The following is a 13029-nucleotide window of genomic DNA, read 5'->3' as shown; positions in this document are numbered from 1 at the left end:
TGTGTTCAAACAGAAGTGCCGTCGAAAAAAAAATATATCCCTATCTCTTATAGTCTCTGAGATCTAGGTGTTCAGTCAGTCAGACGGACAGACAGACGGACATGGCTTTATCGTCTCGGCTGTTGACGCTAATTAAGAATATATATACATTTCTCTATGGGTAGCGGATATAATAGTTTACTTTTACTCTCTCAAAGTAAAGTCTTTCTCTACTCACTTGTCTCGCAAAATTCGCCAATGTGCGCCCAGGGATTGTTGCAAACGCATTTGAAACTGCTCCAGAGCTCTTTGCACTGAGCGCCATTACGACATGGCGATGGCACACAGGATGGCTTGCAGTCCTTGATAATCTCCGACAGATGCACCGACATATAGCTATAGATATCCAATATTTCACCATTTACCACCAGGCCACGGAAGCAGCCAATAAGTCCCGCTTTCACTGAGAGTTTCTTCAGCAGATCACTGCAAGAAAAAGAAAAGAAGAGAACAGTTGGCAATTGATTTGGGATTATGCTATATTATGACCTTGTCATTTCATATTCAATAAGTTGGCTAGCCAAGGCTTATGGTATTTGTCTCTGTGTGTGTGTGTGCAGGGAATAAAAAATATCATCGTGACCCCCGCAAGCTCAACTTTATCTGACTTTATGCAAATAAATTGTGACCCCTGCTCGCACAATCCCCAACTGAATCCCTATTCTCATCTCAAAACCAATGTTGATGCGGCCGCGACGCCTTTCAGTTTTGAAGTTTTGCCACCGGCGCTGTAAATCGAAGCAGACGGTTGCCGGGGAGGGAGACGGGGGATGGGGGACGGACCAAAGGACCTAGGACGACAACGACAACGACGATTGCAAGTAGCTACAATCACTGGCAATAGTGCAAAAAGTTTGTCGCCCCTTCACTCGCCTTCGTCTATCAGTTATTTTTTTCAAGCTTTTCTCTTTTTTTTTTGTGCAGTTTGCCTGCCATTCACCCTACTTAAATCCTTTTTATACCCTGCCTGAGCATCGACAACTTTGACTAAGTTAAATATTAAATTATGCATGGGGCAAACTTGCAGATAGTTCACTTTCCAATTGCTAATTAATGTAAGCGCGAAGGACTTTTATCTGTCACGGCATGCGTTTTTTATGTACATCTTTGATTGGAAAAATTATGTGAGTAGGAATAAAAAATATTTATGTATATGTCAAATTTTCTATTCTCTAATTCTTTTATTATTATCTTCAAATATACAAAAATTATATAAGTTAAAATAGTTGTATGTTTCATGCCATCTAATTCTGTTTTTCAATTTTCAGTTTCTTCAACAGTTTTCCTACAATTATCTCTAAAAATGTGAAAATATGTAGGTTTAATTTGCGCTTTACTTTAAAGTCATCTAATTCTGCATTTTATATTCAGTTTCCTCTACAGTCTTATTATTATTATTGGAAAAATTTGTTATTTTTGGTGTCATCTAATTCACTTTTTCTGTGTTCTTCAACAGTCGTATTATTAAGAAAACGTTTACTTAACACAATATTTCAAAATTAGACTCTCAAGCAGGTTTTTGAACAGACTTGTTATTATCTCATATCATTTAAAGTTATCTGAATAAGTTTTTAGATAATTATTGAATTTAAAAGTTTTCTGCAATATGCAATGAATTTCAAACAAAAATTATTTTCATTTTAAAAATTGAATTGGCTTTTAAACATTTTGAAAATTTCACCAAATTTATTACTCTTATAAAAGTTAGAGTATTGCGACTTCGTTTTGTTGAATTACATTCCTTTATCTTGCTTTCTAGAACTTATAACCGTACTTTCACTTTTTTTCCACCAATTTGCAAGTTTCGTTCGCTTTCAACTTTTGTGCAGAAAGCATTCCTAGCTCCCCTCCCCCGCTCACAACACAACTCTATAGAAGGACCTACCCTTTTGGTGCGCACTCAGTGCGCTTTGGTCTCGCTGTGTTGGCCAACAATGAATTGGCCAATAAAATCTCAAGTGTAAGCTTTTGGAAATTAAAGTGGCGGAAATGTCTTGTTTATACGCGAGCAGCAAACGCGCCAAAAAGAAACTTGCTCAAATGTCTTTCTAAATTATGTAAATTTCATTACAAGTCGCCAGTCAGCAGACTCCGACTCAGCAGCGAGCTCTCGTTTTTTTGTTTTTTGTCTCGCGAAAAGCTCTAAGCAAAATTAAAATTCTTGTTTAAAATAAAAGAAATTCCCAACTCACACACACCCATCACATTGGGGTTTCTTTTCCTGTCATTTTTATTTCCATTGCCATTTCCATTTCGTTTACTTTTTGTTATACTTGTTGTAATTCTTTCCCCTCATTTTTTATTGTCACATTCTTTGCTATTTTGTCACCGCTTTGAGTTGTAATTGTTTGCTAAGTTGCGTAATTGTTCCTTAAGAGTCAAAGTTATTGAATAATGCCAAACGAATTGGCCAGCAGCAATTGCAATAATCAACTCGCTAATGCGAAGCCAACGTTGAGCTACGGACCCCAACACAAAACAGCAAGGGAAAAAAAAACAGCTGAGAGTCCTTTACGTAATTGCAATCTGCAGCTCGTTCTCGTAAGCTCTTAAGTCATTAGTTTTTTGCCAACGTGTGCTGCATTTTTTGTGTGTGCATGTGTCACATGTTAATTTTTAATACCACGCAGAGGCGACATGTGGGCTAAAGGGTGGGATGGACTTGACAGTTGAAGTTGAAGGGGAACTAAGAATAAATAATTTATAAATGGAAAAAGGTAATCTCTTTTGTTTTAGGTGTCTTTGTTGGTCTCATTAAATTAAGAGATTATTATAGTAATACTTTTCATTTTCTCTCAAATTGTATAATTTGTTATAGCATTAATTGTTATAATAATAGGAAATATATAATTATTTATTACATTTTTTGATTAGCTCAAGGTTTTTAATTTCTTCTAGCATTATTTGTTCTATTCTCATAATAATTCTCATTAAATTCGGGAATTATTATATTTATACTTTTGCTTAGATTCGTGTTTCTAATTTGATCTGGCATTATTTGCTCTATTTTCTTAATGATTCTCATTAAATTCACTTATCATTATAGTTATATTTTTGGTGAGCTCAGTTTTTCTAAAATGTTCTAGCATTATTCTCATAGTAATTCTCATTAAATTCAGCTATTATTATAGTTAAACGTTTGGTTAGTTGAATTTGTTCTACTATTATTTGTTCCATAAACATAAAATATTATATGTTCTTTTATTAAATTCTCTATTCAACACCGCACTCTAGGTAACCTATCTAGTCGGTGCACTCGTCAATTGCTCATTCACACTTGTTTTTTCGTTTACCCATACTCTCGTCGTCAACGTCAGCGACAGGCAGGCAGGCATTGCGCATACGCCCCGTGTTACTCGTCGTGGGGACGCTGCAGCGTCAACGGGTTTTGTGCGACGCGTGATGTGCTGGGGTGCGCTGTAAAATGAAATTTAGCGCTTTGCCTTGCAAATGATGTGCCGTCGACTGGCTGACACTTGGCTAAAAGGATTTGCACGCTCGCTGGCCGCCAAAATAAAAGTGTATACAAAAAAAAAAAAAAAACCCAAACTCAAAAATTGCACGAAAATTAACGGCAATAAAATGAAAGAAATTTGACAGCCTATGCCAAGCGAATAGAAGACAGCTGCAGCTGCACTCGAGAGTGGGAGAGAGGAGAGGAGGGTAAATCCTATTAACGTTGCAAACGCGCAAAGTGCGAAGCAATTAAGAATTTATTTAACACCGTCACAAGCAATTAAGCACTTTTCATTCATTCATGGCCGCTGTGCGACATACGCGACGCGACACGCGACACAAACGCCAAAGCGACAAACGACAGCCGACAGTGACACATTTTCCCCAATGGCGGACACGGCTCCAAAACTGGTTCGTTCCTCCCATCAACATTGTTGTTGTTGTTGTCCTGCTTCCTGCAGCGTGTGCGGCAAATAATTCGCATATTTGGCACGCCACTTGTCTGTGTTTTTTGGCTGCATGTGCTGCACCCGGCGGGTAATCGATGACCATGCAAATGATCAACAGGACACGACCTGATGCTCTCGATACTCCTGCTGCAGCTGCCGTTGTCGTGGTCCTTGTCGTTGTCGTGGCTATTACTGCTTCTGCTGTCGGTATTTCTAAACAACATGACATGGCCAGAGCCGCTGATAAAAACCCGATTACAACCATCATTAGCAGCAGCACTTTCATGCAATTTCCCACGAAATTTTCCAGCGCAAATTTTCAATATTTTTAAATAGCAGCAGAAAATGACTCTGTGGGGCAATTAAAAGCCCATCGATATGCTCGGTCGACATTATTCTACTTTAATGTGCCCCGCATGCGTTAAGGTAAAATCTTTTCCCGACACTCTTACTCTTCTTTTCTCTCTGTCTCTCCCTCTCTCTGTCTGTCTCTGCCTTTGTCTCATTCGCTTCAGCCGTGTCTGCGTCAATATGTTGATTAACTCATTTATTTATGAGCTGGCACTGATTCCGCTTAATGGCTTACAGTGTATCCTTTGCCATCCTTGCAGCCTTTCAGGCCTTACATGCCGCGTCGTGCCCTTGTAGGAGCCAAGTGCATCAATATGCCTATACTCTAGAGCTAATAAGCCAAGTCAAGTGGGTATATGGCATTTTATTTTCCATACTTAAAAGTATGAAATTAAATTGTAATAAAGCAGAAAAAAGGATTGTTATTTTTAAATAACTTACTGAAATTGTTTTAAATGGCTCTAAAATACTTTTAAATTCTACTCTAAATACTTTTTATCGAATCGAATTGATTCTTTATTAAATATCGCATCAACTAATCATTTGTTCTATACTCATAATCATAAAATAAAAATGTAATATAGCATCGAATTAGCATGTTACATAAATAATTTAACATATAGTATGTATGTACTATACTATCATTTTAAATAGCTTAATATAATTGAGAAGTGTCAAATCTAAATATTATTTTTAAATCACAAATCAATGACTTTTTAATATCATGTCAAAAATCAATGACATTTTTCCTATTTCTTTAACAATAAAATACAATTTTAATATATACATCAAAGCAGCAAAATTTACTTATTACATTAATATTATATCCAATATATTTTGCAATTATTTTAAATAGCTCCACATAAATTAGAAGTAGCAACATTCTTTATCTTCCCATATTTTTAATACAGAAATCAATGACTGCCGTATAAGTATTCTGCAATTATTTTAAATGGCTTTCGAATTCACGACATTCATTGTCTTCATATATTTTGAATACACAAATCAATGACTTGGCTATCAATCGAATTGATTGAGCGTTAATCTCTCGTATCGTCTGCACAAATTAGCGCGTATAAAAATTCATTCATAAATTTATTATCAGCTCTTAATAACGAGTACGTGACGATAAGTGTGAATGATATTTGCTTGCCTAATTTAATGCAGCATTAATTCATGTCGATAAACCAAATATTTTATGAGCATATTAAGCAGTAAGCGCTCGTCGATCATTGGCAATTGCGCATTTATTGCATTATATGTTCGCAGCCTTGTAATTTTACGCTGTTTTTCTCATTGCCCTTTCACACACAGATGCTACTTTTATTTTTTTGTTTTTTCATTTTTGGATAAATAAATTGACTCATTAATTGGCCGAGTGAAAGGCGCTTGGGCTTGGGTTTTGGGTTGCCCGGGATTTGGTTGTCGGGAATATGTATAAAGCACAGCACTTTACCGTTAATTACTCTGCGTGTTTACCGCTCATCGAAATTTTATGAATGGGTCGCACTGCTGCGGTGGCACTGCGGTGATGTCTCCTTCCTTTCCCCCCTCCCTACTTCCAGCTCTCTTCACTCGTTTGAGGTTAAGTGCAAATGTGTACACATTTTCTTCATTTCTTTTTAATTTTTCAATTTGATTTTGCACATTTTTAATAATTAAACCAACACACATTGCGTATACTTGTTAAGTGCCCCAGACCAAAAACAGCTGCCACATCAAGCTCGCTGCTTTCTATCTATGAGTCGGCACAACTCTGTCTGTCTCTCCACTTCTGTGTGTGTGTGTATGTGTGTGCAGAAAAAACAACTTTATAAATTATGCCAATCAAGCATAAGCGCGTTTTAAGTGCGACCCCAAACTGCCAACTGCCAAAGGGGCAACAGCAACAGCAGCCAAAGCTCGCTCGCATTTTGCGAATGGGGTAAAAAATACAAAAAAAAAGCGCGCGAGCTGTGCACGAGTTTGACGAGGGGGAGGACGACGACGACGACGACGACTTTTGACGCGAGCCAGCTTTTGCCTCCTCCCCTCAACGCTCCGCCCCTTGGGCCACCTCTCATGCTCTGGCTTGATTATTGATAATGACTTTGAAATGAATTTCCAGCGGGAAGTTAATTTAATTATGGCAATTCTTTTGATAAGCGCTCTTTGCACATAAAACAAGCGTCTATGTGGTGCAAATGAGTTGAGTGGCTTGGTAAGCGGGGAAGCGGGGAGAAGTGAACAGGATTAAAACCACATTTTATTAAAACAGTTGTTTAATTACTGTGTACTATCTACAAGTAAAAAAAAATGAGTTACAAAGCTATAGTCGTGAGTGATCGACTGAGAAATATATGCTTTATGTTTCAATAAATGCGGTAATACTGAAATATACCAAAAATATTCCTGGTATAACGTTACAACAACTGCATATAAAATCATTATTTAAATAACTCTTAAAATATTTGATCTAATCGCCTAAATACTAAATTAAAAGTATACAATGTACCAAAAGCAAAATATACACTTAATATACCACATTGTCAACAATTTTTTTCAAAAACTTTTATGTTTAATATCTAATTAACTGCTTCATACAAATGTGAAAATACCAAAATACTAAAATATACCAAAATATACCATATTTGGCAAATCGACATGCTACTGATTTCACAATATAGGGAACTTAATATACCAGATTGTGAAACTTTTAAAAAATATAAAATTAAAATACCACAATACAGAAATATTCCAAAAGCTATTGGCATTCACAACATAGGGTACTTAATATACCAGATTGTGAAAATTTTAAAAAATATAAAATTAAAATACCAAAATACTGAAATATTCTACTACTGCTGCATTCAACATATACCATACTGATCCAACGAAAACCGAAAACAGCAGCATACATATATAATTATTTTTGGAAAAACTTTAAAATGTTGTATGTAATAACCTGTTACATGCAAAAGTTATAATACCCTTTTTTCCCTACACCGACAACTTTGTGTCCTTGACCAGATTTCTAGGCAGCTATGATAATCAGCAGGCAGCCTTAAGCTAACGCTTTGACTATGCGGAAATGTTCGACTGTCCGTTTGTCTGCGCGTTGCAACTGACACTTAGCGCTTGCCACTCGCTGCTGGCGAGAGCAGCAGTTAGTCGCGCGCTTATAATTAAAACGTAATTGCCGCAATAAATTGCATAGACCGCAATGGCCAATGGCGAGCGTAATGGTGACCAATTGAGCGCTAGCTTCGAGTTTTTGCACTGTGGTTATTATTACAGTTCTGTGTGTGTGTGTGTGTGTGTGTGTGTGTGTGTGTGTGTGTGTGTGTGTGTGTGTGTGTGTGTGTGTGTGGCGTTGCAAGCAGCCATAAAAACGTTTACCCCAACCCCATCTCCAACCACACACACTCACACACACAGAGACACGTAACATGCCGGGTGCTATATCAAAGTCGTGTCGCAAAGTACTTACAATGTGGCGCCACCAATGTACATGCTGCCCTCGAATGGTCCAAACTCCTCCTCGGGCAGAAGGTCGAGCATCTGGTAATCGGTATTTATCATGAATCGCACATGATATTGGTTATAGTCAATCCATATTTTATGCCATTCGCCGCCATTCAACCTGCACAATGCCAATTTGCCAAAAACAAAATGGAAACAATTAACGATAATCGATGGCGATTGCTTACGAATTGCCATTTTCGTAGATAGAGAGAGAAGTGCTTTGACTCTCTCTCTCTCTCACACTTACCTGCGATGCGAGTTAATCACCAGTTCCCTTGTGGTGCCAGTGCTTAGGGTAAAATTGAATGTCAGTTGATAGTCACCGGTTAGGGCCACCATAAACGATGGATAGTGCGCCCGAATGGGTGGCTGGAACAACAGAATCGCCTTCTCGCCGGTGGTGCGAAAAGAGAAAGCAATGTCGCCTTTGCGCCACCCGGGCACCTCGATATACGATTGCGATGTTGTAAAGGTGACCACGTATTTCTGTGTATCTGTGTGCAATAGCAGCAGTTGCGATTAGTTTTTGGCCAACTAGTTTCTAGTTTCGAAAAATTTGCATCACTCACTTGTCTCCACGCATTCCAAAGGGCCGAGTGTGATGCGTCCCTGGGCCTCATCGTCGAGATCCTTTTGCTGCAGGAAGTACATGTTGGTAATGCCCAAACTGTGCGGTTCCTGATAGTAGCCCTCGTCCGAATTCCATTTGTTCTCTTTCACATCGCAGTTGCATGATTGATTCGGGTCCACGCACGTCTTGTTCACTGAGCACGGGCATGCTCCTCTGTGGGCGTGTTCCGACAGGGGTCAGCACAAAAATTACAATAACGAAAAAAAGGTGAAAGGCATTAAAACACAAAAGCGCAAAAAAACGAAGAAGAACGTAAACATAGCTCGACGCATACATTTGCATGCATTTGAGACGGTTTCTGTCGACAGGGCTGCCGGCAATTTGACGAGTCCACTTTGAAGTGACCGATGCGACAGGAGACCTCACTGAGCAGAGAGAAAAACACTAAGAGCGCGAGGGGAGGGAAGGGGAGAGAGAGAGAGACAACCACTCGGACTAAGGATTCCTTTCGGCGATTTATTGTCGGCATTTTTGTTTTGCAATTTATAAGTGCTACTGTACACTTATTCTATGCTTCAAAAATTAAGTATACGCACTATGTGAGCACGTTTGTCACATGAAAATATATTTGATGTGGCCAAAGCAGCCAGCGCTAGTCAATTTACGCTACGTTATAAATTTATTGGTATTCTGTGCCTTAATATTATTAATAATAATAAAAAAAATGTTATACTTGTTTTATAAGTAGAAAAATAAATTTATCTGTGTTTTAATGTTTATTAACAAATGCTAAGCTGACTAAAATATATATTAGAAATTATATTTAGTTTTCTCAATCATAGAATATATGATTGAGTTTGATTAAGTACCATTTTTTCTTGCCTTATATTTTAATTTTCATATTAATTTGCAATGTATTGTAAAATATTTTAATACATATTTAAACTATTTTAATTACATGCTTACTTTAAGGAAAATTGTTAAATATTTATAAAAAAGTGAGAATGAAACTTAATCAGACTCAAACAAATATTCGATGTGGACAATAACATGTCTATGTAGAATTTGTGAATAAATATTTCAAATATTTGAATTACGTGAAAATTTGAAATTCAGGAAAAACTCAAACTAAATTTTCTAATGTTTGAAAATGTACTTTATGTTTTTATCAAAGTTTTGTAAAGAAATTATGAACTAATATTCTTTAAATCCATCTTTTGTAATATTTAATGAAATGCTCCATGACTTAAGATTTTGAGCTTTATTTTATTCAACTTTATTTGTCGACTAATCACAAAAAATGCTTAAGCAACTTTCAGTTATTATTTAAGTTGCGTTCAACATTTAATGTGCTAGATCGATCTATTGTTATTCATCCAAAAAGGTCGGTAAAACATCCTTGATTGTAGAGTGTTCGAAATAATCGTTTACTGTTGCTCGCCCAATGCATTGGCACTTGTGATGGTTAGTTTTTAGCTGCTGTACGTATGCGGTTTGTGAATGCATGTGCCACATCCGTTTCCGCTTTGGCGTTTGCAAGCTGCACAAAACTAAGCGGCTGACAACGGGAAGCAAAGCTCGAAAGCAAAGCTAAAGCTATAGCTAGAGAGACCACAGAACATAGCTAACCGAGACCAGGAACAGCAGCAGCAGCAGCAGGCAAAACATGAGAGCAGGAGGCAGGCAACAAGCAAACAAACAAACAAACGATGCTGTCACATTTTGAATGAGTAAAGACCAAAACTACGATCCAATGATAGATGGCTCAATGGGTTGCAGCCCACAAACACAGACACAGACATAGAAAAAAAGAAAGCCAACTCGCATATATGTGTTATTTTCGTTTCTTTTTTTTATTTCTAACTGCTGTTGTGCTTTTTCTTTGGTCAGACTGTATAAACACACACTCACACGGACATACTGATTTCGGTTTTTGAAATTGTACTAAAACGTAGTTTGATATTCCTCGCAGACCAGCAGCAATCGTTCAAAGCACAAAAAAAGTGGAGTGAAAGAGAGAGGGAACGAAATGAACACTGTTTAGGCTGTAGAATTGATTTAGTGAAAGCGGAAATTAGTGACGCACACCGAAACGCCAGGCAAGCAGGCATGAAAAAAAGCAACTTTAAATTGCTGCCAGCAGCTGTTGCCTACTTGCCGGCGCATGATGTATTGTCAAAGTCCTTTGGGACTCAGGGCATGGGGAAAGGGAAAGGGAAAGGGATACGGAGATGGCGTAAAGAAATTAGGCGTAAAGACTAAATTTCTGCACAAAGCCATTCATTTTAAAAAGGCTGCCATAAGAAAAATTACCCAGCAAAAGTTCAAAATACAAAAAAGAGTTGTTCGACAATATGGCGGCAACACACACACACACACACACACACACACAAGAACACACATATATTCACTGATGTTGGCAGATACACATGAGCGAGGACGCAGTCATAAACCTTATTAGCGCTGAGCCGGAAACATATTTGCCCGACATAAATACAACTCAGCCTTTTATGCCCAAATAAGTATGCTATGCTCTTTTGTTTTGCACTTTTGCAATTTTGTATTTTGTATTTTGCTTCTTCACTTTCGGTATTTGCCATAAATTTGTGCCTGCCTCATTTTATAACCAACTCCGGACTGTGCTTCGCTTATGGATATTGAGTGTGCATGTGTGTGTTTGTGTGTGTGTGTGTGTCTTTTAACGCTTCTGTTTTTCGTTCTTGCAGTTGAAGGTGAATGCTTAAGACTTGTCTTGGCTCATGCAACAAGGTGAATACCTTGATCAATTCAAATAGTAAGCTGCTTTCAATAATTCATATTTAATAGTTTAAATTTGGAAATGAAGTTGGTTTATTTTGTATATTTTTACCAGACATTCAGTGCCAAATAATCATTTTCGTTTTATTTAGTTTTTCCAAAAGCCATTGAACTTTTTGTTGAGCAAAAAGTTACTCCCCGCTTGGTTAATATCGTAACTACTAAATGTATAGATTTTGAAAAGTTAATAAAATAAAATGTTGTTTTCTTTTTTGTTTTTTAAAAGTTCATCTGATTATCATAACAATAAACAGAAAATGTCTAAGAGTATTTGAATTTTTAATAAATTTAAAAAATAATTGAAGTTACCTTCAACTTTACATTTTTGGTGTAGATTTTTATTTGGGCTACCTAATAAACATAATAATAATTTTTATATGTTGTGTTTTATTAAATAAGCATTTTGATTATACATAATTTCTCATATTAATCTAGTTATATTACTGGGCAATATTATAAAAATTATTGAATGAGTATTTGATTCCGATTTAGTACCCAACTCTATATTTATTGTGTAGCAATATTGCTTTACTCACATTATCGAGTAATTTTCATGAATTCCTTAAACACTTTTTTATTTTTATTTTTACATCATTTATACACACTTTTTTTCTTAATATGCCCGCATTATAGCGCAATCTAAATTCGGCTTATTTATCTTAAAAGTTAAAGAAGTTGTTCTTCTTCTTGTTGTTATGCAACATTCGCTTGGGTTTTCAGCGCCATAAAATGTTATGCTCCAATGAATAGAAACAAATGCCGCACATATAACTTAACCAAAGGCCGAAGCGAAAGGAGTGAGTATTGCTATAGAAGACGCTCTGAAGTAGGCAACAGTTTTGCACAGCACACATGACACACACACACACACGCACACACAGTCAGAAGAACGTATTCGCACACACACGGATGAAAAATCAAATTTGAAGAGCTAAGCCAACAGCAGGCGGCCACTTGATGTTGGTCAGTCAACCAATAGGAGAAACAGCAATAGCACTAGCAATAGGCCCGAGCAGCATGACAAATTATGCAACTGACACACACTCACACACACACACACCAATACAGAGATGCAGACATACACATAATCGTAGCAAGACAGGCTGACAATTGTATGTAGAAGTGGCATAAGAGTTGGCCCTTTTGCTTTGCAGCTGACACAAATGTACGCAAATCGATGCGTTATGAAAGTGAGTTGCATTTGCTATGTGTGAGTGTGTGCGTGCATGTATGTGTGAGTGTATATTAGTGTGCGTGTGTGGCATACACAAGGCTTTGTGCACACACTCCTCCCGTGTGGATAAATATGTCAGTTAGCATTAAGTGTAGGCCCAGGCGTTTATATTATGCATGTTCGAGCAATTAATTTAAGTTTCATTTACAATTGAAATGGCACAACGAGGGAGCGAATGAATGGGGAAGTGGTGCAGCACTACTCCCAAACTATGGTACATTTTGAAATGAAGGATTTATATTGTTGGATTACCGCACGTACGCAAAACCCTTGCCCGGCTGCTGCTTGATGCCTGATGCCTGAACTCGAGCTATCCACTGGAGCAGAACGTGCCACACACATACAGTGTGTAGAGTGCACAGTGCCAGACCAACAAGTTAAGCAAATAGACTGCAACATTAATTGTGTGGCCTGTGGTCGACAGTGGCAGCAACACGGGGGCAACAGCAACAGCGTGCACCGCATTCTCGGCCAGCAACTATGTGCATAGGCCGCCAACTGGACATAGGACAAAGCCGCACAGTGGATGAATAAGAGAGAAATTTCTTTGTTACTCTAGGAAATAAAAAATAAATTTCGAAAAACTACATAAAACTGTATTACTAAAA

At 37.5% G+C, this 13029-nt stretch overlaps 1 protein-coding gene across 7 annotated transcripts in view; it reads right to left on the bottom strand.

The window, feature by feature from the left end:
* The window catches only part of LOC117568603 (axotactin), a 100764-nt gene that overhangs the window by 33608 nt on the left and 54127 nt on the right, over positions 1-13029 (bottom strand). For all 7 annotated transcript variants that reach the window (XR_004572158.2, XM_034249355.2, XM_034249354.2 and 4 more), the window contains exons 10-13: positions 8369-8583; positions 8047-8293; positions 7765-7917; positions 218-465 (exon numbers count right to left, since the gene is read on the bottom strand). Coding sequence is in view for 6 of the 7 variants with exons in the window: in XM_034249355.2 (XP_034105246.1) it covers positions 218-465; positions 7765-7917; positions 8047-8293; positions 8369-8583 (863 nt within the window). In the remaining variant the exon portion in view is untranslated. The remainder of the gene's footprint in view (positions 1-217; positions 466-7764; positions 7918-8046; positions 8294-8368; positions 8584-13029) is intronic.

The sequence above is a fragment of the Drosophila albomicans genome, chromosome 3, assembly GCF_009650485.2.
Source record: "Drosophila albomicans strain 15112-1751.03 chromosome 3, ASM965048v2, whole genome shotgun sequence".
NCBI classification, from domain to species: Eukaryota; Metazoa; Arthropoda; class Insecta; order Diptera; family Drosophilidae; genus Drosophila; species Drosophila albomicans.
This window is presented reverse-complemented; position numbering and strand designations above follow the sequence as displayed.